The 27,955-nt window shown below is 41.2% G+C and overlaps 2 protein-coding genes across 2 annotated transcripts in view; one reads left to right on the top strand and one right to left on the bottom strand.

The window, feature by feature from the left end:
- Positions 1 to 8,175: 8,175 nt before the first annotated feature.
- tnfa (tumor necrosis factor a (TNF superfamily, member 2)) lies at positions 8,176 to 10,908 on the top strand. Its single transcript, XM_071919148.2, has 4 exons — positions 8,176 to 8,498; positions 8,632 to 8,659; positions 9,339 to 9,398; positions 10,290 to 10,908. Exons 1-4 carry the CDS (start codon positions 8,280 to 8,282, stop codon positions 10,754 to 10,756), a joined length of 774 nt encoding a protein of 257 aa, XP_071775249.1. The 5' UTR covers positions 8,176 to 8,279; the 3' UTR covers positions 10,757 to 10,908.
- A 7,610-nt stretch (positions 10,909 to 18,518) lies between these two features.
- The window catches only part of gabbr1b (gamma-aminobutyric acid (GABA) B receptor, 1b), a 48,588-nt gene continuing 39,151 nt past the window's right edge, over positions 18,519 to 27,955 (bottom strand). The window contains exons 16-18 of the mRNA XM_071919138.1: positions 22,781 to 22,909; positions 22,239 to 22,382; positions 18,519 to 18,806 (exon numbers count right to left, since the gene is read on the bottom strand). Coding sequence (XP_071775239.1) covers positions 18,519 to 18,806; positions 22,239 to 22,382; positions 22,781 to 22,909 — 561 coding nt within the window. The remainder of the gene's footprint in view (positions 18,807 to 22,238; positions 22,383 to 22,780; positions 22,910 to 27,955) is intronic.

The following is a 27,955-nucleotide window of genomic DNA, read 5'->3' as shown; positions in this document are numbered from 1 at the left end:
CAGCTGTCAAGCCTAGGACTCCTCCGCCCTCCAGGCCAGCCTCGTCCTCTCACCCTACCCTGAAATAAATCTTTATTTGAACTGTCCTGCTGCCTCTATGTGTTGTGTCTCTGCCTTAGAGTCCGCCAACCTTAACCCGTGACAATATTTTAACATAATCAACTCCATAACATTTATTTTCATTGGATGAGCTTAGTTCTCAAATAAAATTAAAACCTAATCAAGTGAGACTTCTCACCATAGCCAATATTTACAAAACTAGAAGGTAGTCTTATTCAAACTCAAACTGAAGTTTGAATAAGACTACTACTGTCACTGAAAAGTGACATTTAACATTGTCTTTCATAATCGTAATTGTGCTTTGGCAACACATGTCAAATCTCATGCCAATAAAGCCAATTGAATTTTGGGTGGGCTGAGCCCAACCCTGCCCATAGCTACTGCCAGCCTTGTTTCCATGGAGAGTTTTAGTGTCCCATGATAGTCTAAATCTTGTTTCAGAGGCGTTTCCACCATGACACGAATACAATTCTGGGGGAAACACTGAATAATTGGAAATTTGGGGAAATTTACTGCATGAAAATTGTCAAATTTCAAGTCAAGATATTGAATATTGGTGCAAAATATCATCTATTGGCAGCTTTACTTCAAAAAGATCAATATCAGTCTTCAAAAACCCATATGGTACTTTACACCTTTTACCCCATGATGACAAAAAAGTGGTGCTTGTGTTGCAACCATAACCGCAGCAACAGATATCTATCTCTTACATGCAAAACAGCTCCGTGGTTTGTTTTACAAGAGAGAGGAGACAGGAAACCACAGGTTTCACTTTAGTCAGAGGGCCTGAGTTTCCTCTCTACCTGGTTTCATCCACCTCCACACAAACCCTACCTTTCCTCCTCCTCAATCCCTCCTTCCCTCCCTATCCTTGCTGAAATCCTGCTGGCCTCACCCTGATAGATAATTCATAGGAAGTTTGCATTGCCTCATTATGGAGCCGCTATTGCCCAACACTGGCGTTCCCTTCTTGCCAAGAGCACAAGAACTAGAATGCAAGTGGAAACAGATCCCCCATGTGACCGAAAGTGAAAAAATCATTTCTAATCCTCTGGAATAGTTTGTATTTTCGTTTCCTCAGTGGAGAGAGGTTGGCAGGTTCAGCGGTTCTGTTTGGTTCAGCTATACTTCCTCCTCACACCAAAAAACACATCGGCAAAACATACACTAGATTTGTAATTAATAACATATACTGTCATTTTCCTTTGTTGAAATGTGCTGTTCGGATTCCTTAAATATAACAAAACTAGTCAGAAGCAATTTTATCTCATTAACTTAATTATTATCCTAGCTAAATTTCATATTCACAAGTGTACATTTTGTAATATTATTTTTTCAGTCTTGGGGATCAGAACAGTAAATGTGTCAATTTTCTACTAACAAGAAAGCTGTCAAAACTGTTGATTCCTGTGTTACTTATGGACTCCTCAAACTTGTTTTTTTTCTTTTTGTTTCTATCTTCCTTAACCTCCTGATGTGTTTCTCTTTCTATTTTTGAATCCATTCTATGTATACCAAAAACCCTGTACTTTCTTAAGTTGAGCTTTTATCTCTGGCCCTCTCTAATGAGAATGACTTGCATTAAGATTACATGGTAACTGGGTAGCTGTCCAACACATTTTGGTGCTAATGATTTTCACTTTCGGGGGGGGGGGGGGGGGGGAGGGGGGGGGACTGAATCAAAACCAAACAGGGGAAAAGTGGGGGTTTTCCCTTGGGTTGCCCTCTCAAATCCTTGAATCATCACCCACAGAAGAACAGAAAAAGTATTCTCCAGTCTCCCCTCTGGTGAAACCCACCTCCATATCTCCCCTTTCATGTTGAATCTCCTCTGTAGGCTTTCATGTGGTTGACACAGTTGTGTGAATGATGCACTGCTCCATTCCACTGGAACGGAAGTGAAGTGCGTTTGAGGACTCAATGGAGCCCGCAAACATTACTGCATGTACCATAACTCTTCCTTACAGAGCTCAACACAGAGGAATTTCTCGCTGCATTATCTGAGAAGTGCAGATAAAGATGGATGTGGTGGTGGCGGTTAAAATACAATGAGTTTTTGGTAGATCAATTTACTGGTAAGTGATGAGAACAAAGACACCAAAATCATCCATGTGTCCCCAGTAGATTATTAGTTCCAGTGCTCCATGCAAACACTTAGCATACACTATGTTGAGTGATAGTAGTGAGAGTGTGTGACACATACGTATTTTGTGTAGCCTAAATTTTACCAATCTCCTACACAACACTGCCAGACTTATCCGCATATCATTTAAGTTTAGCCTATTTAAAATTTAGCTAGAGCTGCTACAAGTTCTCATTTTCTCACTTTTGAGATAGTGGCCACTCAACATCGTGTAGCCTATGCAAGCCTAATGTGTTAGCATGGAAACTATATCACTCAACATGCTAAACTGTTAACTTAACACTGAGCCTACTATCACTCAACATAGTATATGCTAAAGTATTAGCATGGAGGCTACTATCACTCAGTGTATGCTAAAGTATTAGCATGCAGGCTACTATCACTCAGTGTATGCTAAAGTATTAGCATGGAAGCTACTATCACTCAACATAGTATAGCTTAAGTGTTAGCATGGAGGCCACTGTCACTCAACATAGTGTATGCTAAAATGTTAGCATAGAGGCTACTGTCACTCAACATAGTGTATGCTAAAGTGCTAGCATGGAGGCCACTGTCACTCAACATAGTGTATGCTAAAATGTTAGCATAGAGGCTACTGTCACTCAACATAGTGTATGCTAAAGTGCTAGCATGGAGGCTACTATCACTCAACATAGTGTATGCTAAAGTGTTAGCATTGAGCACCGGAGCCAACCATCTACCAGGGACACATGGGTGCTTTTGGTGTATATGGGGAAATAAATGAAAGAAAAGAAATGGAGATAAGGTGGAGTACAAGGTGATATGACAGTGACCACAGTAACCACATGAGGGGAGTTTCATTTCATATCCTTGCAATATGAGACAATACAGAGTAGCAGTGGGAGTATGTGGCCAAATAAGGGGCATTTTCATTTTTTCTCATACTTGCCATCTCATTGTAGAAAGGTATGCTCCCCTCCTACTCTACTAAATCTCCCTCGCTGGAAAGACGATGGAGAGAAGAAGTGTGAACTTAGTCATTCTCTCTGAATGAGATGTCAAGTGAAATGCAGAACTTCATTAGCATTAGAAATTCATTAGCACTGAGCAATAATATTCTGCTTATAATAAAACATAAAATATTTTGGGGAACTATCTACCAGGAACGGTTGTGGTTAATACTGATGAGGGAAGTTTGCAGTCTTTTATTGTTAGTGCTGTAGTTTTTTCTTACTTTTCATTCCTATTTCTACTTAACACATTCAGCTACTGTTGAAAGTTTCAGTTCTGTTATGTTTAATGCCCCCATATGCTTTTTCTTTTCTTTTGTTTGTTGCTGCAACAATACAATTTTCCCACAGGAATCATTAAAGTTTCATCTAATCTTAACTTGAACAATACAAAAAATACACAGTCTCATGATGCTGGCTAATTTGTGAGTGTGTGTGTGTGTGTCCATATTCTTAAAACCACAGATGCAATCCCCAGACAGAAAGTGTTACAAAAATGAATTTCCAAGGAGTTCTTGTAGTTGTAACAACTCAAATGAGTGTAGCTGTTTTGTCCTCAAGTTGAACTGGACTTGAAGGTGAATGCGATGACTGCAGTGAGCCAGCACAATTACACAGTAATCTAACTCAAATTGTTCTCATTCAGATTTTGCTTGATTGCTTGCTATTTAATCTAGATACACTGATGCTGTATTGCGCAGTGCAGTAGAAGGCTTTCAGGTGATGTAACACAGCTTCAGGTGGCCATATTGGAGGTTGTGTGAACAACTGATTATGTTTCTAAATGTGCATCTTGGCCGCCAACAGAACTGAATAGACATAGTTAATTTCTGTGCTGTTTTTGACTGGGAACTTATCATTTCATCACTGATACATTTGATCAATTTTGTGTTTACATCATGTCAGCTTGTTATTTAGCTAGTATCTGGTCAGCTAACCATAACTGTCTTCTTGTTAACATATAACTGCACACAAGCTAACATATCTAGTCGAAGCTAGCATTAGTAGTGGTTAGTAGTGACATCATTAACACCAGCTGCTTTGCTAAATTAGCCTGCTGGCTAACTAGCTAACAAAGCAAAAAAACCAACTGTTTATTCACGTCAAGGAATCTGTAAAGAAGGAAAAGTCAGATACTTCAGAGCCGTGCATGCAAGTGTTGATTGAAGACAAACTCTATAGCAGCACAATTTGTATTGTAGTGTAGTTTCTCAAACCTGAGTTTCAAATGCGTTCTACCTTGGCCATCACAGATGGTAATTTCTAATTATTATTTGTTTATTAGCTAATGTTTAGGCATTTTCATAGTCAATTTTGAAATATGTCAACTCTTAAACTTATTTTTGAGATGTGACATGGTCTTCAACCCCTGCAGTGAAGCAAATAATGATAACTTCACTTATTCTGTCGGTTAACGTTAAATATCAGCAGGCCCACTCATCTTTATGCTATCAACTACCAGTAGCTGCTAAAATATATTGTTGGTGCAAATTCAGAGCATTAATGCTAATTAGCAAACAGTAGGCTGACCATGTTATTAGCAAAAACAAGATGGTGAAGTTAATGTTATTTTCTTACTTTTACATAAGGTTACATTACATTAGCTAGTAATGAAATAACAAATTACCATAGGTGTCATTGCCAAGATAGAACGCATTAATGTGAAACTCGGGCTAAACACTATGGTATGACTTCCCATCAGCTACAATACAAATTGTGCTGCAGGTTTTACAGTTTGTCTCAGTTAATGTCAATTAACATTCAGGTGCATGGTGCTGAGATACCTGACTTTATCTTCTTTATACTTTTCTGGGTTCAGGATTTTTAACATTGCACATTGACATGCACACCACAACAATCTTTTTCAGGTATCTCTTTTTCTAGCCTAGTTATTCTATATTTAGACATTATTATTAACTAACAAAAAATTCTCCACTGGGCCTCCATGATGGATGCAGACGTGTTAGATGATAGATTTGTAACACAACTATAAAGCCTCTTAATGCTGTAACCCATACATTTTAATATTTCTACGTAACATGTTTTAGTGTTGAAATCTTCGGTTGTGTGGTCATGTAAATATGACCCTCTTGTTCTATAAACTTATTACCTCCACCGATATGTTGGCCATTTTAGGACATCCTCAGCCGCCTTTGTCATTCGTAGACGTACTTGTCAGATTTAGATGGACTTGCGTCAGTCTTAGCTATCTTTTGTCAGATTTACGTGGACTTGCAGTTTAGCTGTACTTTCTCAAACTTAAATGGCCCTTGTCAGATTTAGATGGAGATGTATCAGGTTTAGCTGTACTTACCTTTTTCCAAAAAATCATGCCACATTATCAAGATAAGACGGATACTTGTGGCAGAGAGCTGTATCCAGATATGAATCAGATTTATCAGAATTGCTGCACAGTTAATTGTAACTTGCTTGATTGTACACTGCTCTTCACTGCAGATTAACTCCATCTAAGTTTGACAAAGTACAGCTAAACCTGATACACCTCCATCTAAGTCTCACAAAAGACAGCGACACCTGACACAAGTCCATCTAAATCTGACGAGTTCCAGCTAAGTCTGATAAAAGACAGCTAAACCTGACTCAAGTCCATTTAAATCTGACGAGTTCCATCTAAGTTTGACAAAGTACAGCTACGAATGACTAAGATGTCCTAAAATTACCACTGTATACAGAGGAGATTCTATTTTCGCCCTTGTTTATCTGTCTGCCTGTCAGCAGGACAATTTAAAATCTTATGAACGGATTTCCATTAAATTTGGTCAACAGATAGGCACTAGGCCAAAAAACCTGAGATTTTGGTGGTATTCTGGATCTGGGATTCCCGGCATTATTATCGTTTATCGTGTTTAGCCATAACTATGAAACTGACGGAGATAGAGACTTAATTCCAAATCTTACAGGTATGTTTGCAGGTCAAGAAATCAATTTAACTTAAAAACTGAAGTGATGGGTATGTTGTGTTTGGGCGTCACTGCAAGTTGGAGAATTGTTCAGTGTTGGCTGAGGTTTGCTCTCTCTGCGAGCTTTGCGGTCTACATTCGACTTTTCTTTGCTGCGTCCGGTTGTTTGCTGCCGTATGCCCCAACTTCCCCCCGGGGATCATTTCTTATCATTACCTATCATATCATTCAATTTTTAGCGGAAAGATGAGCGGCTGACGTAAACTGCGTTCTGTTTGTTGTTCGTTGTTTATTGTTACGGCCGCAAATGTAGGAAGATGTTCCTCTTTCCGGTGTGTGGGTTAACAGTGACGATGAAAAGACCAACTGATTGCTTGTCAACTCAAGACTATGGTTTTTATATCACATTCTATTATTAGATCAACCTGTAGTCATCTCAATATTCCTTCAAGTTGTGGTAATCGTCTTGTTTTTTTTCTTGTTTGAGTTGTATGAGTAATCAAAGCTAACATATAATCTATAAATATATAGATATAGTGACCTATAATCGCCTTCAGTCGTCTGAGTCGTTCTCTGTCTGACCTTCCTCTGACTAGCTGGGTCCCACACATACTCCTGTCTGCTAATAGAGGATAATAGTTCACACTCACTATTACTCATCCTTGCTACTACTAGAAATTTTATCAAAACTGTTATGTTGTCATAGACACAATGTTAACCTGAATGACGATGAAAATATGTTAGGTTAGGGTAATCAGACACTTTGTGGTCAGATATTGCAATGAACAGTGGTTATTTTCAACATAATCTATGTAATTATAGCAAAATGACAGGTTTATGGACTGCATCAGGAATACACCTGACACAGAAATATGAAAAATACACAATTACTCAAATATTCACATGGAATAGAAGCATGTGGGCTCCCCCCCAGGAAGGAGGAAGTGACACAACATTGTAGATACCGACCATGACACTTTTGCAGTTTGTTTCTACCTTATAACCCATTTTGAAAATCATAATGAGTGTGTGTTGTCTAAATACATTTCCAATATGACTAATTATAGGTTAATGCTGGCAATACAGCTGAAATGATGAGTAGCTGTGTGATGAATGGGTGGCTGGTTGCTCTGCTTTTGTACCACAATGCAACCCAGTTTCCACACATCTGACCCACATAGGTGACCAGTGCACCACAACATACGCACATAACATCTATTTCATGTGGCATTATTAGTTTCCCTATTGGATATTGGTTATGAAACTAGTGCATCTGCTAGTATCAGTTTAAAACCAGGTGAACAAAAAAAAACAATAGTGTAACAGAAATAAATATGAATGACAGAAATAACAGGAAGTTCCAGACCTGCAACCTGATAGAATGGACTGTTTGTGGTTTGTGGGTTTTCTCTGGATTTGTATGTGTGTGTGTGTGTGTGTGTGTGTGTGTGTGTGTGTGTGTGTGTGTGTCAGGGTGTGTCGGTGTGTCTCTGGGTTTTGGTATGTGTGTGTGTTGATACATTATGGAATGCGATTGTGTGTGTATACATCAGTATGCGTGTGTGTGTGTGTCTATATGTTCGCGTGTGTGTGTATGTGTTGGTGTTTTGGTATGCGTGGGTGTGTTTGGGAGTGAGTGTGCTTGTGTGTGTTGGTATGTGTGTTCATAACCACCTGTCTGTGTTTAGGTGTGTGTTCAGGAGCGCATTTATCAGTGTGTGTTTAGTTGTTTGTAGTTGTGTTTGTCAGTGTGTGTGTGTGTGTAGGTGTGTGCTTATCAGTGTATACATGTGGGTGTGTATGTATTGAGGCATGATAGAGGTTTCTACATGTGTGTTTGAGTGTGTGTACATTAATGGGAGAATACAGTCATATAGATGCTGTGTGCGTAGGTGTGTGTGTGTGCGTAGGTGTGTGTGTGTGTGTGTGGTGTGTAAGAGCCTCTCCAGCTCTGCTCTCTCTTCCTCATCGACTCTCCACTCACTCACACTGAGTGACATCACGGGAGTTTCCCCCCATAGGAAACTACGGTTTTAAAAAGCTGCTCGGAGACTCAGTCAATCAATCAGAGCAGCAGAGTAGAAGGAGAAGGACAAGTCAGAAACCCAGAGAAAGCCTTCGATAAGCCTGATAAAACCCAGACTCTGCTGCTGTTTGCGAGCTTGAATTGACTGTTTAGACACAATGATGGGGCTGCAGGGAAACCAGTTTGAAGTAATGGAAGGAGACTGCATGGTGCTGCTGGACGCCGACGTCGACGCCACTTCAGAGGCCGGGAAACAAGCAACACACACCGCCAACAACAACAAAAACAGCAAACATGGCTGGAAGCTGACCGGAGCCCTGCTGGCGGTTACACTTTGCCTCGCTGCCACTGCTGTCTTCTTCACCGGGCATGCCAAGGTGGGAACACAGGTCTTGGATTAGGATCTGAATTATTGAAGGCACTGGATATCTTGTGAGTTGCTCTGACTTCGCTGAACCCAGCCGTTCTTTTCTAACGTTCTCTTTATCCCTCTCTTTCTTTCTTGTACAGGAGCAAGATCATGCTGAGAAAGCTGACGGTGAGAACTTTTCCCTTTATTTCTCTCAGAAGTTCAACGCCGTCCTGCTATTTCTGGAGTTGAGACCAGGGTTCGACCGATATGGGCTTTTGAAAGCCAATACGGCTTTTTGTATTGAAGCTGCCAATAGACGATATTTTGTGCTGATATTCAGTATCTTTAAATTTGATCATTTTCATGCCAAAAAGTATTGCAAGTATTCAGTGTGTCTTCCAGAATTGTATTGGAACACTAAAACTCTCCATTGAAACCCAGACTAATTAAATTATTTTAGGGTTAGCAACTCTTTAAGGCGAGAAACTCTGGGATACATTACTGTCTTTAAATGAAGAATTCATTTACAAAAAACATTACTGAATGAATGAATGAATAAATAAAACATGCAGAGAAAATGTTTTTTTTTTCTGTAGCTGTGGCCAGGGAGGAATCTCTATCACATCAGAGATGGATGACACTGACTGGACCATATCTAATTTTTAATCAAATGACTGCCCCATATGTCCGCAAACTGATAAATCGGTCTAACCCTAGTTGAGCCACTAGACTTTCTCTTAATCTGATACTGATTGCACCAGAAACTGAAATACTGAACTTTGGGGCTGCTATGATGGGCTGGATGTGAAAATTAGCCTGCCAGTTATGCCACATTTTCTAAACATCTGTCTTCTCTCCCTTCCAGACCTTCGCCATACGTTGAGGCAAATCTCTGGGAATCTAAGAGCTGCCATTCATTTAGAAGGTAAATACAGACTCCACATATTCTGCATATAAGAATACCTTGAGCTGGGAATTACTGTGTCTGATATACAAACTGAAAAACACAAGGAAAAAGGAAATGGAAATGAGGTCTTGAGCACATCAAAAGCAGACACTTTCTAGACTGATATTGTCAAGTCATTCCTGCTTACGATCTAAATCTTCTGTTCACTTTTGAGTTGCTCAATGAAGTAAGATGCCATTCCTTTAGTCCAGTGGTTCTTAAGGGGGATCTAGGGTTTCTTGAGGGGGATCTAGGGGTCCTTGAGGGGTTTCTAAGGTTTCTTGAGGGGGTTCTAGGGTTTCTTGAGGGGGTTCTAGGGGTCCTTAAGGGGGTTCTAGGGTTTCTTGAGGGGGTTCTAGAGGTCCTTAAGGGGGTTCTAAGGTTTCTTGAGGGGATCTAGGGTTTCTTGAGGAGGTTCTAGGGGTCCTTGAGAGGGATGTAGGGGTCCTTGAGGGCGTTCTATGGGTCTTTGAGGGGGATCTAGGGTTTCTTGAGGAGGTTCCAGGGGTTCCACAGCAAAATGAGGAATAGTTTAATTTCACTATTTAATTAATCAGAAATTATCCTAATTAGAAATGTATGAGAATTAATATTATCCCGCCATATACAGTGTAGACAGCACTACAATTCAATACTAAATCTACAATAACTGAAATCTTTCAGTATGTATCACTGGGACTAAATCTGGGGTCAAAGCACGGTCCATGGCCTAATTTATGTCTATTTTAGGATACGATGATATGAAAACGTTTCCAAACGCCTGCCTTATTACTCATTGTATGTATTGTATGTATGTATAATTAGTGTCCAACCTCACTGTTAGAAATCCACGTTCACCTCCGTCACCACCTCTCTCTGCTCCTTCCATAGGAGAACACAACCCTGACCTGAAAACCTCAGTGGAGTGGAAAGAGGGGGTTGACCAGTACCACTCTCAAGGAGGGCTGAAGCTCGACCACAACGAGATCGTGATCCCTCGAGACGGCCTGTACTTCGTTTACAGCCAAGCCTCGTTCCGGGTCAGTTGCCACAGCGACGCCGATGCCACTGCGAAGCCCATGGTCCACCTGAGCCACAGCGTACAGCGATGGTCCAGGACGTACGGGAACGACGACAACAAGAAGTACGAGACCATCCTGCACTCTCTTCGCACCGCCTGCCAAAGGACGGTCAGCGACGAGCCGGAAGAAGAAGGAAACTGGTTCAGCGCCGTTTACATGGGAGCTGTGTTCAACCTGAGAAGAGAAGACCGGCTGAAGACAGTGATGGAGGAGGGGCTGCTGGACAAGCTGGAGGAAGAGCCGGGGAAAACCTTCTTTGGTGTGTTTGCCTTGTGAGTACACATGGCTGACAGCAACCAAGACAGCTACAATTAAAGTATATAAAGGTTGTGACAACAGAAGAAGACCTGTGGTGGCTGCATACTGAGGTCTGCAGCCTGTTGCACCAGCTGAATTTAACATAGGCTAGTTTCAATGTAAAGTCCAAACGCACCTTCAGCTGGTGCAAAAGGCTGCTGGTCCTCCTGTGTGGCTGAAAACAGCCAGTAAGTAAAGCAAGCTACATTAACTGTAGCAGTTTTATTAGTGGGCTCACTGTATAATAATGTACAACCATAGAAATCTCTATGGGTCTACATTATAATGTTATGTACTATGTACTACCATCTTAGTCTCAGTACCTTTTGCTGTACTGCAATGCACATCTCAACCAACCTACTGTCTTTGGAATGTTTTTAAGAATGTATTTACTGCATATTGAATGTCACTACAGTCTGACAATGACGAGGAGCTGATATATTTAATTGTAATTTTGTCTATTTATAATACATATTTATTTGTATGCATGTATGCATTTATGTATTTATGTTTGTTTATTTATGTATTTATTTATGTATTTTTGCAATGAATGTCCTGACTAGCCTACCTATTTATTGCAATTGTTTTTTGATTGTAGCTTTTGAATTTATTTGATGTTCTGAATCTGTAGACCAATGTACAGTCTTTTATACATTATTTATTAGATTATTTATTAATTGGAGTAATTTATTGAAATTTGCAAAAACTTGTCATGGTGCCTGTGGTGCTGTAAAAAAAAAAAAAAATCAAATAAAAAGAAAAAAAAAATTATGTCCATAACAGTTGTACTCAGTATATCAAGACTAGAATTTAGGAAACGATTATTTTGCAAACTCCTGCCAAAAAGTGTTTTGCAAGAGCCAACAACTAAACCACAGGGTAAATTAAAAAAAAAGAAAAAGGAACAGCCAGAAAGAGGAAGGAAGCTTTACCTGCTACTGGTGGGGAGGAAGTTGCAGTTCAGAATGAACTTGTCAACAGTGAAAGAGGCTAGCAATAGACACAAGACTAAAATGTTGGTTTTAAATGCAGCAAATAATATACTGCAGTATCAGCCATTTTTTTTCCATTTAAGCTACACAAGGCAACTTTACCCAGAAATCCTGAGCATGCAATATGAACAAGGTAGGCTAAGTTCAAATCCCTCCCTTAATTCTAAAACTGTTTGAGGAACATACCATCTAATGCAAGTAAAGATCATCCCAGATTCATCAGTCCAAAGTTCATCATCTGCTCTGAAAGGCAGGCCTTGGCAGGAAGAGTGGTTTCTGAAGCTTCTTCCCACCATTCTCTCTGGTAAACACCCGGCCCTCCAGCTTCCAGTGGTACTTCAAGCTCTGGAAGAAGGACCTGTCAGCACACAGTATGCACACTGTTGTTCCACATAAGTGCTAAGAACTCAGCGTTTAAGACGTGGGAGCTGTGCCCATCGAGCAGCAGCATGTGTGGGCGGGGATCTTTCTTTGAGGCTATGAACTGCTTCCACCGGTCCAAAAACACCTTTGAGTTGACCCATCCATTATCTGACACTCTGACAAGAATGTTGCTTGTTGCCCCAAAACCGCCAGTCAGCCCGGAGCCTTATCCATTTGAATATGACCAGCAGTGGTCCTATTGTTTAACAGTAGGTAAACAGTAGTTAAAGTAGGTGGAGAGGGCCTCCGGCTTCCTCATGCTGAGGGTTAGGGTTTTTCTTGAGAAATCCCTCAAATCAGTAATGGTCTGCCCTTTTCTTTCTATCAGAAAAGCCTTTTATCCCATCGATTTGGGCAAACTGGTAGGCTAGAGTTTTAATCTCACACCTTGTACACAATTCACGTATGCTAGTTCCGTTGGTTCTGCTGGAAATCATTCAAGTCAATGGAGGACCTCCTGGCATAGCAACTAGGAAACAACATTTCCAATAAATACTTCTTGTTTAATACATATTTTATTATTTGACTTTTTATTCAAAATGTGACCAAAATGTGATTATTATTTTCCCTCCTTTTTTGGTGCTATTTTGGCATAAATAATCAGCCTTTACAGACGGATTACTTTTTAGAGCAAGCTAGAACTACTATTGATAGCCTACCTTAGCTCTAGTTAGCTAGTGCTAGTTTGCTAGCCAAAACAAGACTTTGAATTGTGTACGAGGTGATCCTCCATCTTCCATCAAGATACACTGTGCAGTACGAACCGTTGGGTGGCAAGACTGCGTTGAGAATTCAGGCATGTCAAATTGGCGACTGAACTGTGTACGAGGTGTCAGGTTTTCTCATGCAGGAAACCCCTCTTTGCTTGACAGCTCCACAAGCTGGACTTCATCTTCTTGAGAAAGTAAAGGCTTTCTCCGAGCAGCGTGCTCATGCCCCTTTATGACTCCCTTGATGTCCCTCTACAGAGTGGGCTTGGGTGCGTTCCAGGCCCTGGCCAAGAACTTTAATTTACGGGTGCCCCTGCATCCACTATCTCCCTGCACTCTGAAATGGCTCAAATCATTCTGTCCTCCCTCCGCTCGTTGTACTTTGTCCCTGCTGTTTTTTTTGGTTTTGCCTGCACTCTCCCTTTCGCTGTCTTGCACATCTTTGTGTGTGTCTCTGTTAAGAGGTCAAGTTTAGGCTACTGTTAGGTTAGTTTAATGATAGGGTGGACTCTAAACATGCTGTGCCAGAACACACAGCTTGTGTCATGTGTCTAAACAGGAGCCTATTATTATGAGTTATTATAATAACTATATTACTAGATAGACTTTACATTAACATAACTACAAGGGGTCCCTATTGTAAGGTGGATCATTTTACTTCATTAGAAAAGCCTTTTAACTACTGTGGTGCCAGGTGATGTCACCTTCTATGGGGTACAACAGGTGGTGACATCACCTGCACCAAAGATCAGCCAATAGCAGATGGCAATTTCAGTAGTATGCTTTTTATCATTGGATGTCAGTCTTTACATAGATTTGGGTTTGGGGTTTAGTTTCTCTTTAAATTTTGATTCACAACATCCTGTGGTTGGAGAAGTGACCAGGGTGAATCCACAGTGTCTCAATTAGTAGGGAAAGGACGCACTTCTCTGTTGCAGCTCCACTTTGTGATTTACGCTGCTAAGACAAGGGAATTTTTACATAAAAATCTTGAGGACCGCAACTTTAATGACATTTCATACCTCAACAAAAAAACGTAATTCTCAGGCTTTTCACACGACAGCTCTGACAGTCACTTTGTTATATTCATTTACGTATGAAATGACAGTGGAGGGTTTTGGCACCATTTTGTCAGAATGATGCGGACAACAAGCCAACAAAGCAGTCCTGTGATCACATCATAGGTGACAGTAGATAATTATAGCCTCGGTATTACATAAGACACCATGATGTGTTCGGGCTTGCTCAGTAATTGCATAAATTTACATTACAGCTCCTACTAAAATAAACCGGGTGAGAAAGTTTCCGCTGGAGCAAGAGTTCCTCAGCAGCTACAGTGTGTGTGAGAGGGGGGAAACTCCCTGGTTATCTTCTCACTGTTGGTAATCCCCTGCCTCCTCCGCCTCCACCAGCCTACAGATCAGCACCGACGAGCACCAGTGGAAAATATGAGAGGAACTGAAGGAATTAAACTCCCAGGGTGAGTTCAAAGCGATCTGTGGGAATACAGTAGTTTCACATGTTGTTTGATTTCATATCCTCATTTTTCCTCTTATTATAGTTATGTACAGCGCATATTTCACTTTTTGTGTTTCATTTTCATGTTGTACATTTTTCATTTGGTTTTTCTTTATCTCTGATAGCTCTACTGCTCTTAAAGGGGCATTAAGTAATCTATGATCTTTATTGACCTCTACTGGCGACAAGTAGGAATTGCGACAACATCGACCCCCACTACAGTAATTCTTTTTCAATTAATATAATACGACATATACAGTGAAAACTGATGACAGCATTCTGAGAAAAAAACAATGAGTTTTATTAATCATTCTTGCATTTCAAATAATCTCCAATATCAGCTATTATTATATAGCATATAGAAATATATTTCAAATACTGTACCACACGAAATACAGCTGGTATACGCAAGTGCAAGGTTAGACATATTTCCTAATGATCATTATTTACAGCATCAATGTTGTGCATAATCCTCATTTGTATCAACATCACTTGCATCTTCACCGCTTTAGGACTAAACAGTTGAAATACATCAAGAGATTACAGACAGACATACAATATATTTACAGATGGTCACTTTAAAAGGATCCAGCATGAGCACTGTACAATGTTCTCATGGTTAACACATCGGCGCTTCACAAGTATTACTCCAACATTCATAAGTGCTTACGACAACTTCAATGACTCACGGTAATGAAACAAGCTGTGCTACCACACACAGAAAGAACATGAGACTAGATTGAAAGTCAAACAAGGTCAACTCTAAGCCTTGGGAAGAGATCGTACAAGCACAAATCTAGTTGTCATAAGAGTTTATGAAAATGAAAGAGATGCTTATGATTGCGTATTGCACTCGAAGATGAAAACAAACACGGAATTTAAATTAAAGGCTGGATTATGTAAAAAAATAAAGAATTGTCACAAAGATAGGCAAGCACTGTATCAGTGCGGAGGGAGAGGCATTACATGCCTCTGCAAATCAATACTGTATTTCCAACACAGTCTCGCATCATTTTGTGAAATGAGCACAAACTCTGAAATGCAGATTAGGTGTTGTGGACACAAATTATGTGAAGATTACGTTCCTCCACCACAAAATAATTACGTGACAATAGCAGGAATGGTAACACTTTATTTGGTGTCTAATGTCCAATGATACCTACCCTAAACCTAAACCTAACCCTTTCTAACATTAACTCCAACCCTAAGATCTAACCCAGACATTGAATATCTATAAACTACTCTGAGTACCAATTGAAACTCAGTAGACTCTTTAGTGAAACATTATAGTCACATGACAGGAAGTTGAGTATCAGCATTGGACTATTCAAATGAAGTGTGACTGCATGAATTGGGCAAACCATTTTCACATGTCTGTCACATGAAAAGGTTACCAAGTTAGTTTAGGCAAGTACAACAATTTTGTTAAAGTTAGGGTCTCTTGTTAAGGTTCTGGTCATGGTTGAGTAAGAAAAACTTTCTCTGAAAACGAAAACTTCACTCCCAGTAGAAAGCTTCGTGTCATGAGTTGGGACTTGAACCTGGGTCAGTTTAAGGTAAATGTATCACCCATTCCCCTCATCTTTCCCTTTCCACTTTCCACTGTGCTATTTCAGTGTCAAACTATCAAACTACTGTTTCTAGTTGTGTCTCCTCCACCTAATTATTTCCTGTCAGATTCCAGAATGTGTCTACCCGCAAAGTCTTTGTACTTCATGAATCGTGTAGCGATGATCGAGACAGTACTTGAATTGACAGAGGGTGCTGGAGTTCAGAATTCTGTAATAGTCACAGATAATGAACTGCGCTGGATTTAAATCACTGAATCACTCCAAGTATAAACTACACTGCCAGACCTCCAGTAGTAATACTACTGGCGTCTGGACAGGGCGGAAAGACGTCGAGCTCATTTCACCAAACTTTGTGAGACCAGGCGGTGCGTTTCACAGCAACATAAAGCTAACAGACACACGGATAAGCCAAGAGCCAAGGCTGCCATTTCATGTAAGTCCACAGAGAGAGTTATCCAAAGCCTGAAAGCACGTGGCACTCTCACTTTCTGCCACAAAAATGTTTCGCTGAAAACATGAGGGGAAGTGTTGGGTCTCTGTCCTTAAAATACCTGAAAACTCCTTGGTGGCTGAACTCGTTTTACAAAGCAACGAGACCAAAAAAGCAGAACGGTGAACACAGGGGGGAAATGCTGCAGTCGTTTTTAGAGGGGAAATTCGGTTTTAGTATCAAGACTAATCATAAAGGCTTTTTGGTTTTGGTTTATGTCACATTAAAAATCAGTTGTAAGAGGAAGTCCGCTATGAGTTGTTAACTGTTGAACTGTTAAATTGAAATTGTAAATGGAGGCAGTGTGGAGGCATGGTGGGCGGCATTAACTAACTCAATTACCCTGGGGGATTAAATCTAAAGCTTTTAGCAAGAGAGCGGGTTGCAATTGAGCTGGACAGTGGTCGGTCTGTACTGCAGCACTCCCCCGGTGTTTGACTTGTTCCCTCAAAGGGCAAAAAGCTGTCAGACCTTGCAGCTCCTCCAAGCTGAACGAATCAATCAGAGATGAAAAGAATTCTGCTGCCCTTGGAGGACAATTGATAAAGCTTGAATAGTCAACACTAGGGATGGGACGATATATCGAAATGCAATATATCGCGATACAAAAATGTGACAATGTGTATCGTGGGACAGAATAATAAATGGTGATATTAGCTCCATTTTATTCTGCTGTAGTAATCACAAATGAGACGCTTGACCATCACAAATTCACAAGCTCTCCATCCAAATGTCAGTGGCATCAAGATTTGTAGCTCGGAAAAAAACATAATTCAGACTTTGTTGACACTGAACATTTATTTACTACATCGTATCGTGGTTCTACTGAATCGTGAATCCTGAATCCCATATCTATAGATAAGCGTATCGTCCCATCCCTATTCAACAACAATGCATCTCGGCTCCATTAGCCTTTCTCAGGACTAGTTTTTAACACATGAGCTTTGTCAGTTGTTCTCCAAGAGGAGCTGAAACCTGTTCCCTAAGCACAGAGAACTGCATTTGGTTTCTGGTGCCTGTCTGTCTGTCTGTCTGTCTTGACCACTTCCTGGAAAAAAACATAAAATACATAAAACACCCAGCTACAGCTGTGGCCTAACATTGCACAAACAAACCGAATGCTTTAATTCATTCTTTTAGCCTCATGCAAATTATCATTCAGCGCTTGATTGTGGCAGTCACAACACTTATTACGAATACCTTGCAGATGAGAGGAGCATCCTCCGCGGCTCGCTTGGCTCGCAGCTGGAATTCAGCCCTATAATCATCTGAAGCGGCGAGCCCCGGCCCGATTTCATCTGCACAGTGCAGGGTTGAGCATGACTGGACAAAACTATGTACAGTGACGCAGCAGTCTCTTTGAACAGAGACCAATAACAATCTACAAACCATGATCGAGACATTTAACCCGGAAGAGTTAAAAAACGACTACGCTTGTTATGTCATGGATAGGACCAGTTACTTTCTTATAAAACTGGCATCATTTATCATACAGCTGTAGTCTCCCCTTTTACCCAGCCTCTTAACACAGTACATAGCACTATCCAAACCCATTAAGAGGCCTTATGGTAAAGAATAAATATGATAAATGCCTTGCCGTGATACCAATGACTCGCTTTTGTCTCTAATTCTGAACGATATGTTCTCTAATCCCAGATGGCACCTTCTAAATCACTGGCAGACGACAGATGCAGAGTGGTATACAGTAATTAACTCGCGATCACAGGATGTACGTGTATCCTCGTATTTCTCTTGTAAAAAAGAAAAGAAGAATGGCATGAATTCACGGCTGGACACTGAAGAGAAAGGAGAGGCAGAAGTAGGAGAATAAGTGTAAATCCTTGCTTGCTCTCCCAACTTACTTTGGAAGCTGTTCGCCTTGCCACAGATCCTCTTCGATAAAAGCATTTTCCGTTTATCGTCCTCGGGTGGGATCGGCTTCGGACTTGACTTCGCCGACGGATACTGAATTTATCACTCACTCTAACACGTGTTCGTACCTTTATTCTCCCCCGCACGGCCCCCCCGCCTCCCGCCTCACTTGTAGAGCAGCTGGAGCCGGCTGGTGTGGCAGTTGTTGCGGCTGATCTTGCTGTCGGGCTGGTAGAGGTTGGAGGAGTTGGAGAAGGACGGGGGCAGGGGATGGTTGTCGGAGGTGGGCACGGGGTATCCCGGAGGGGGGACCAGGGACTTGGGGTCGCTCTGTGGGACGGCGAGCGGCGAGGAGCTGTGGTTCTGATTGGTGGCGCCGGATGCTCGCCGCCGCGACCGCAGGGCCTGCCGCTCCGACAGCTGGTTCCTCAGCTCCGACACACGCTCTTCTTTCTGAAAGTGAGAGACGGTCGGGAAACGCTCAACCAAGGACCTTTACTGTTTTTTTTTATAAAGCATTTTCATTTTATTTGATAGTTGACAGTGATGAGAGGCAGGAAAGATGGGGATGACAAAAATCTTGGGATGCCACGCCCATACTTTACTCTTTAAAGGAATAGTTCACCCAAAAATGAAAATTCTGTCATGATCTACTCACCCTCATGCCAGTTGAAACACAGCTGAAGTTTGTCCATATAACACAGGGAGGTTGCCAGCACAACTCCATAGCAGCCTTCTCCAAAACAACTGAAGTCAGTGGGGACCAGTTCTTCAGAGTTCCAAAAAGACCTACAGTATATTTACACCATAATTTAGTGCAAATCTTAACTACAGCTGATTGATTTGCAACAAATAATGGTGTATAGGTCTTTCTATTCACAGCGTGATTGTTTGGCTGTTTTTGTTTTGGAACTCTAAAGAACTGGTCCCCATTGACTTCAGTTGTTTTGGAGAAGGCTGCTACGAAGTTGTGCTGACAACCTCCCTGTGTGTTATATGGACTAACAAATTTCACCTGTGTTTCATTTGGCATGAGGGTAAGTAGATGATGACAGAATTTTCATTTTTGGGTGAACTATTCCTTTAATAAGACAAAAGTGTATGATTTGTATGATTTTGTTGAATTCACAGCACTTTGAATGTAATGTTGCCTGCGAGTGCTGTCGGAAATATTGGAATTGTGACTTCAGCGCACATTACACAACAAGTGTGACAGTTTGAATTTTCAAAGATAACAGATTTGCCAAGATGTGACGTTTAAGAGGCAGAGAGCATGGCTGTCGTGTTAACAGCTGATGGTAAAAGTGATGGAATTTATTATTATATTGTAGGGATGAGTAATTGCAAATCTTCTGACAGTGAGTCAGCCTGTGTACTGTATAGCTGTCAGCTACTTTGCTATCTGTAGGACATTGAGCTCTTTGTATCCGTCATGTCATAAGCTATCTTATCCAAAACAATATATTTCTTGGTGCCAGCATTCCAAGTATGCAGCCTGCTCACCATGAACTGCCCAGATTAGGATTTCACACTCTGTATCTTATTTAGTAAATCATGACCATGTTAGTAGATACCAAACCCTATATAGGTTGAGCTTGCTTTGTTCTTATTATCTCTATCCCTTCCTGCTTTGATGGAGATCCAGATATGTGCTTTGACTGAGTTAAAGCAATATTCCACTTAGTTTTAACATGGGGGTTATTTGGCACTTGACCACCATGAAAACCAGAATATAACTAATCACCAAGAACAGATGCAGCTGGTTTGCAGCAGTTTGTAGCATTCGGATTTTTACTTCCCATTCATTTGAATGAGGCCACGAAAATAGACTGAAAACTGACATTTAACATGTTGGTGAACAGATTCAATAACAGATCCTGCTTTTAAAGGCCCCGACACACCAAACCGACATCAAAGAACCAGCGGCGACGAAGGCCGACTGTTGCGTCGCCTCACGTCGCCTGCGTCTGGTCCAAAAAGTTGCACTTGAACACACCGCAAAGACTACAGCCAACGGCCAACTAGCACGTATGTTCTGCGCCTGCGTGAGGGGAAATAACTCTCCATACCATATGTCTGATAAGAAGTTGCAAATGGCACTGGCGTTGTCAGCCCTTGGTCTTTTGGTTGTGGAAGAAGAAAGGAAGAGGCGGAGGCGAAAAATAAGGAGAAACCGCACTAAATGGGTGAAATCATGGATACTCCAGCGACAGGCTCAAGGGGCTTTCCCGAACCTGTGTCGAGAGCTGGAGATAAATGAAACCTCCGATTTTAAAAATTTCGCACGGCTCTTTCCTGTTCAGTTCCACATGTTGAAAGAATTTATCAGTCCAATCATCCAGAGGCAAAACACGAACTACCAATCAGAGTGATCTCTCTCACCGACGGCTCCGACGCCGATTCAACATGCTCAATCGGCCGAAAAGACGCCGACAGGGGTCCGACTAGTGCCAAGTGGGTCCTTCGTCATTTTGCATTTCTATTCTTGCTTTACACTAAAATTAGTATTTAAAAATAAAAGTAGATCCGGTCTCCCAAACAGGAACTATCTCTCCTAAATGGTATCCCTCTGCTATGTTTTCTTCTATCAATAAAAATGCTATTTGGCAAAATTATGTTCTAAAACGTTGGACCCTCAGTCAATTGTAAATCACGGCAGCAGGATCTGTTGTTGAATCTGTTCACCAACGTGTTAAATGTCAGTTTTCAGGTTATTTTTGTGAAGTAAACGAATGCTACAAACTCATCTAGCTGCATCTGATCTTAGTGAGTAGTTTATATTCTGGTTTTCATGGTGGTCAAGTGCCGAATAACCCCTATGTTAAAACTAAGTGGAATACTGCTTTAAAGTCGACCTGCTATTTTGACATTTCGCATCTCAATCCTACTGAGTTGACCTGACTAGTCTACTGAGATTCCACTCTTGAAAGGACACGCATTTACGTTCTACAATATGCAATTGTTTGCAATTCTATGAAAATAATTAGTATTGATTTATGTTTTCCATTTCATTCTTTGTTAAACTTTTAGTTGCCACACATTTTTGTGCATACTTAGAAGTTGCTCTCTTGGATATACCAATCTACTGGACGACTTTTGGGTAATTGGGTAAATTTGGGTAAAAAATAATGACATTCCTGATACACATTTTCTCCTCTTCATTCTACTGCTGCGGCGCAAAGTAGCTCAGTGCTGCTTGACTTCCAATGTAAAATGACAGACACTGAAAAACTACTTCTGTTACAGGCTCCATTTGGTTATTATTTTTTACCAAAATAACACAAAGAAAAGCGCAACAAGTCATATTTCCAATTTCCAAACTCAGATGAAGGAGCTTATTTGGAGACCTTCAAGCCCTCTGTCTATGTGTGCATATTGGCTTATGCAAGTGTTTCTGGGCTGGATTGAAACTTTAAGGTGCTGTGTGTAGAATTTTAACACCAATAAGCCATTACTGCATTCATTTTGGGACATTAGTATAAACAGAAATCTGCTGGATTGCTTTATGGCACAAAACAAGAAGAGGGCGCTGTTCTTCCAGAGCAAACAGAGCTAAATCTTTCAGAGATTCTGGCAATGGCAGATGGTGGAAGGAGAGAAAGGAAGATGGAAAAATCACTTCCAACATGTTGATCCTGTTCAGGAATTTGGAGGGGGAACAGGAAGCAACGGGGTTTATGGAAATGTAGTCTTAATATGGAGAATAACAATACCACTGGTGTGAGATGGAAAGGTCATACCAAAGTAACTGCTTCCTACTGGGTTTGATTTCAGACCTTTGTTGCATGTCCTCCCCCTCTCTCTCTCATCCTCCCTGTCTATCTCTACCAAAAACTGCCCAACGAAGCAGAAATGTCCAAAATGCTGATAATATTAAATACTGACCTCCTGAATGATCTTCTGCAGCTCCTTGTTCTCTCTCTCCAGCTGCCTGGATTTCTCCTCGTCGTTGTTGTTGGTGGACGAGCCGGTCTTCATTGTCTCCTGGGCGTCCGACTGCCACTCGCCCCGCGTGATCAGACGCCGCATCTAAAAATCACACACGTCCATTGACTACACTCATTCCTTAACCTAAACCTAATCTGAATTCTAACCTAAACCCAAATCTTAAACTAGCCTCTTAGAGAAGCAAGGACCGGCCAAAATGTCCTCACTCCAGAGATCTAACACTCAAGCTGGTTCTCACAAGGACAGACGAACACACACACACACACACGTGCTGACTGACTGGAGCAGACTGTTGAAGACTCGGGCAGGTATCGATGCTGACAGGGCCAATCTAGCTAGTCATTATGTGATATATTATAACAGCCTGGACGACTTAGATCCCTGATGAAAGGCAATTCATTAAGTCTGACACTTAAATCGCCACCCTAATCTGCAGGGATGAGAAGATGATAGAAGGACAGTCATTTGGGTTTTTTTACCTTGGGGACAAAGAGAACCACCAGGGTGATGTAGACTGAGAAGACGATGGCCAGGGAGGCGAAGGCGAAGGAGGCGTCCTGCTGGGAGGACAGGATCATGGTGACCGGAGCTGTGATCATACACAACACCTGAGGCAGAGGGAAGCAAAGACACAACATACGAGTTAAAACGGAACCTACACAACATTAACGACTCCAACTAGGCTTGGGCTGATATTTGATATTTCGTGAATATCGCGATATTCACGAAATATCGCAATATTCTCGAAATCAAATATCACCATTTCACCAGAAATATCCATGTGTTGCTTAGAACACAATTGTACAACTTATTAAAACTTAGAAACCTATAATCTATTAGTGGTAGGATAGTAAAAAAACCTAAAATAATCAAGTGAAAAATGTGTCTTTTTAATTCAAGTGGGTTCCCTTTTCCACAATCAGCCCATTTTGGAATGAGCAAATTACACCAAATGGCCATTGTTTCCTCCATTGCTTGAATAGTAAGATCAAATTTCTAGGCTGTTAATAATAATTATTATTATCATAGCCTAGAAATGTGATGTAATTTGGAAGAAATTAAATAATTACCACCACCCCACCCCCCTAAAACCCCCCCGATAATATTGTGTATCGTGAGACTTTGGTTAGTCTTTGGACTTTGGACAGTTATCGCGATATAAAATTTGGGATACCGCCCTAGCCTAACTCCAACACGCCAGGTACTGACAGAGAGAGACTTGTACATGCCAAACATTTCCAGAAAGACTCCAATATACCAGTTACTGACAGAAAAAAAGAGACTTCGACATAGCCACTATCACCGGAAAAGGCTCCAAATTAACAGCTGCTGACAGAAAAAGACTTGTACCGATCCGGCGTGACCAGACAGACTCCAACATACTAGCTACTGACAGGAAAGAGATGTCTACCTACCCAATATAACCAGCAGTACTCCAAAATACCAGCTACTGACAGAGAAAGAAATGGTAATACTGAGGAAAACTTAAGTATTGTAAATGAGGCTGTAAAATTTGGGCAACGGTGTAGTATTTTACCTTCCTTCCCCTTTTGTCATCCTACATATCTACATAAAGGGAGGATATTATAATTCATTAGATGGAACAGTTGAATTGTTATTGAATGATTATTTATGATATATTGCTGATATTTTCTGTTTAATTACTAAGTGTCATCTGTTAATGTCTATACTATTACCTGGATGGATAGGTTTCGTTTCCGTATTAAGGAGAATGGGAGCAAGGGAGAGGTGGGAGGGAAAGAAAAAACGCGGTGAGATGACTGAGGGAGAGGAAGACGGATGGGAGGGAGTAGGAGATAGATGGAATATGAGCGGGGTGGAGGAGTGAGGGACAGAGATTGAGAACAACGTAAGATGAAAAATGAGAGAGGTGGAGGGGGGTGGGGGTGGGGGTGGGGGTTAGAAATCAATACATATTGATCAACAGTCGGTCGTCTCTCTGCGAAAGCTAGAAAATCCCATCCAGACTGGCAAATGGAGAGAGCGGGCTGATATCAACAGCAGCGATGTTTTCTCTGTTGTGTCATTACTTACACAGACAGGCCGCAGCCCGGAGGACAATGACGGCACAAACACAATCCTGGCTCACGCTCAGTCAGGCCGCTTCCAATTCATTTCACCTGGAACAAACAGCATTGCTGTGCACTTGCTATTGGGTCTACAGCTGCTGTCCTACAATTCATCCATAATTAACCTGTTATCAGGTAAGCTACAGGTTCCAGAAAGCCAAATGGAACAGCCTTTTAAACACCTTTTAATTCTATCTGGAATTTGATTTAAGAGCAATTTAATATAATAATAAATAACAAAAAGCGTATACTGTTTCTGATTGAATATAGCGAATGAAACTTCTGAAACTATAAATGAGAAGAATAATGCCCATTTTCTGGTGAATGACCTTATTTTGTTTATCTTACTTTCCAACTCTGCCTTGAATAAATATCACTGAATGTGAAGAATCTGTCAATATCGCTCTCTGATTTTATAGTTGCATCAAAATGAAACTTGATTAAAAATAAACTTGCATATCAAGGTGAAAAGATGAAACATTTGAATACTTTTTAACACCTTAACTTTATATAATTGGATGGAAACCCTGAATTAATTTCTCCTGACTCACTGGAAAAAAACAAAAAAACAAAAAAGAAAACAGCTTTAGCATTTCCCTGCACTTGCGATCCGCTCCCCTATAATTATCTGCAACTAACCTATTCTAGACTATTTCTTGCTGCGGCCACCTTTCGGCCCATTCACGCGGTTTATTCCATAAATAGATCCTAGAGCATAATGACATTAGCAGATGGCGGTGCTGGGATCAGTCTCATTTGTTTTACAGAGAGAGGGGCATCCGGCGGGCCACCATTCATCAAAAGCAGACGAAAAGAGGAAGAAGGGAGGAAAAGAGTACACAGCAATAAACACATGCAAATTTTTCCCTGTACCAATTTGCAATTCTCCCACTCAGCTTAAGCTTAAATTGGGTTCAGCGCATAATGGATAATCCTCGGAGATGAATTAAAATACAACGATGGAAATGAGAAACACAAAATCCGCCATATTGAAGACGCCGTTGATTAAAATACCTCTCTCAGTGTGCGCTTCTCTGAACCGGCGGGATAAAAAGAGATTGGCATTTCAAACCGGCGCCGGATGCCACACTTGTCTTTTTGAATTGTCATGCCGAGCGGAATGCTCTGCGATTTGTCGAGTGAAATTCGGCCGCGGCGGAAGGGGCCTCTCTCTTGAATACACATTAAACAGTTGAACAATTGACTTCTTTATCTCCCCGGGTGACGGGGCGGACAGGCTCGGCCAATTATAGAAACGGAGTGATGTGATGTCTTTGAAGAGCACTTGAGGGGAGGATGTCCAGAGTAATTCACACTGGGCCGCAGATGAAATCCTTGAGAGACCTTGTCACAGTCACACTATGTTTGCGTTGGACTTTCAGACTTTAGGAAGTGGAAAACTGAAGGGAACTCATGTGAGCTCATGGATATGCAACATGTATCTATAAGGAATCCTGACATGTGACTTTATTCCTGCTGATGAGGACGGACCGCAGCCTTGTCGGATCAAGTCTCTGTGTTTTCTGGTCGTGCCGCAGAGCCCCATGCGGCGCGTGGTGTCGTCATTTAGGACACGTTCCCGGGCCGCCGAGCCCACCGGCCGGCTCCCTCCCTCATTAAAGCCTCCGAAATTGGGCTGGAGGTGAGCGATGCCGCTAAGGACGGCGGCGCTTCCTCAGCAGAGCATGAAATGAAGGCAGAAAGGGCAGCAAAACACAACATGCCTGCTGAGGGAGAGCGCGGTTGTGAGGGATTGGAAGTGAAAGACCAAGTCTGCAGACTAACACACAGCCTGGAGAGAGGCACGCTACTGACAAACACATTAGCCCGGCCGCCAAGAGCTACAGCGACAAACGCACAGAAACATACACACACACACACACACACACACACACCAAGGCCTCCCATATGTTGATTATATCTAGGCAGCCCGCCCAGGTAAATTAACATCCGCCCAAGTACATTTTTGTTTTAAGATTTATTTGGAAGGCTACGTTTCAAACTTTGTCGGCACAAACACAGCGCCACCAACTGGCCGACATCATTCGCTGTATAATGGGCATGCCTGGGCACAATCTGTCATTTAATTGTAAACAAGTGGCATATGGTACAATGTGGGATAATCATGAGGGTTGCATTAGCAAACTTGCTACTGCAACATTAGGTGACTATTATACTTCATATACTACATCTGATTATCTCTAGTGTAGTGGAACAAACAACCTATAAATGGGTTTCCTCTGCAAGTGGGATAATCATGACATGGTCATAGGTGCAATGAATTATGTTCGTTGTAGTACTAACACACTTTCAGCAGTCTGTTTTTTTGAAAGATTCACGTTAGTGAGTTAGCATTCAAACCGGGCTTTCCTCATCAGTGTACGTAAGTGCTGTCTAGCACTGGAAGTTTGTTAGTGAACTACAACGACCATAATTCATTGCACCTATGATGCAGTGCATGGTGTTGGTCAGACAGGTTCTGCTACCCACACAAACTGAATAGAGAAGAAAAGTTTGAAATGTAGCCTAATGATGGACTTGATGTACATACTGTATGTTGAAGAGGAAATCCATTTATAGGTTGTGCTTGTTTCACTAAACTAGTGATAATCAGATGGGAGTATAGTAGTCACCTAATGTTGCAGTAGCAAGTTTGCTAATGCTAAAATCCTGTTCCCCATGCAAAAACTAATGTTATGTCAATTATATTGGGCCACGTTAGCTAGCTAGCTAGTTAGCATAGAACATTAGCAACTGTAAGTGCAACAAGGTCATGCAATGCTGAAAATGGAACTTAAGTGTATTATGAGGATTATAAACATGTTAAAAGTGATGCTGTGTAACGTTTACAGTATATGCCACCATGTTAACGTGACGTCAGATCTGCAAATGCAATTATCAGTTATCTTAAAGCAGATTTGAGAAAATCTTGCCCAAGTTTTCTACTTGGAATTCTGACTTGAAGAGCAGTTTCATTGCATTTTTCCTAGTAGAAAGTAAATATTTCCAACTTTCTGACATCTCTGGAACGCAGCATAAGCAGGCTAATACTACCCCTTTCAGACTGAACTGATATCCTGGCTTTTTACAGGAATTGCCTTTGGTCTGAATAGGTCCATGGCTCAAAATCTTGCAATATTGGTCCAGGGTTCAGCACTGCAATCTTCCTAGACACTGGCACAGTAATTTCCTGGAATTCAGTCTGTGTAATCAGTCTGAAAACGTCTCACAGAAACCCAGAAATCATACATTCAACATGTTGTGTTGACGTCATTGTGAAGCAAGCCACTAATGAAAATCTATATCCAGTCTGTTTTAGTGTTTCTTGCTGCAAAGAGAAGTTTTATTGACTTATTAATTATTTCCGGATGGCAGATGGGAATCGGCAAATGGTAATGATGGTGGCTCTGCACTCTCACGGCCAAATATACCTCGCTATTCTGCCTTACTATAGCTGCAGTGTGGAGTCAATGTAATAACAGCGGTACATTGAGCACTTGCATGTTCTAAAAATACTGGCAAAATATGAAAAATTTGTAATTCAATCCATTTGGTTGGTGTAGC

Source organism: Centroberyx gerrardi, chromosome 19, assembly GCF_048128805.1.
Source record: "Centroberyx gerrardi isolate f3 chromosome 19, fCenGer3.hap1.cur.20231027, whole genome shotgun sequence".
NCBI classification, from domain to species: Eukaryota; Metazoa; Chordata; class Actinopteri; order Beryciformes; family Berycidae; genus Centroberyx; species Centroberyx gerrardi.
This window is presented reverse-complemented; position numbering and strand designations above follow the sequence as displayed.

Coding starts and splice junctions, on each gene's coding strand:
- tnfa (XM_071919148.2), top strand. CDS start 8,280: ATGATGGGGCTGCAGGGAAACCAGTTTGAAGTAATGGAAGGAGACTGC. Junction 8,499..8,631: donor TCTTCACCGGGCATGCCAAG/GTGGGAACACAG, acceptor TTTCTTGTACAG/GAGCAAGATCATGCTGAGAA. Junction 9,399..10,289: donor AGCTGCCATTCATTTAGAAG/GTAAATACAGAC, acceptor CTCCTTCCATAG/GAGAACACAACCCTGACCTG.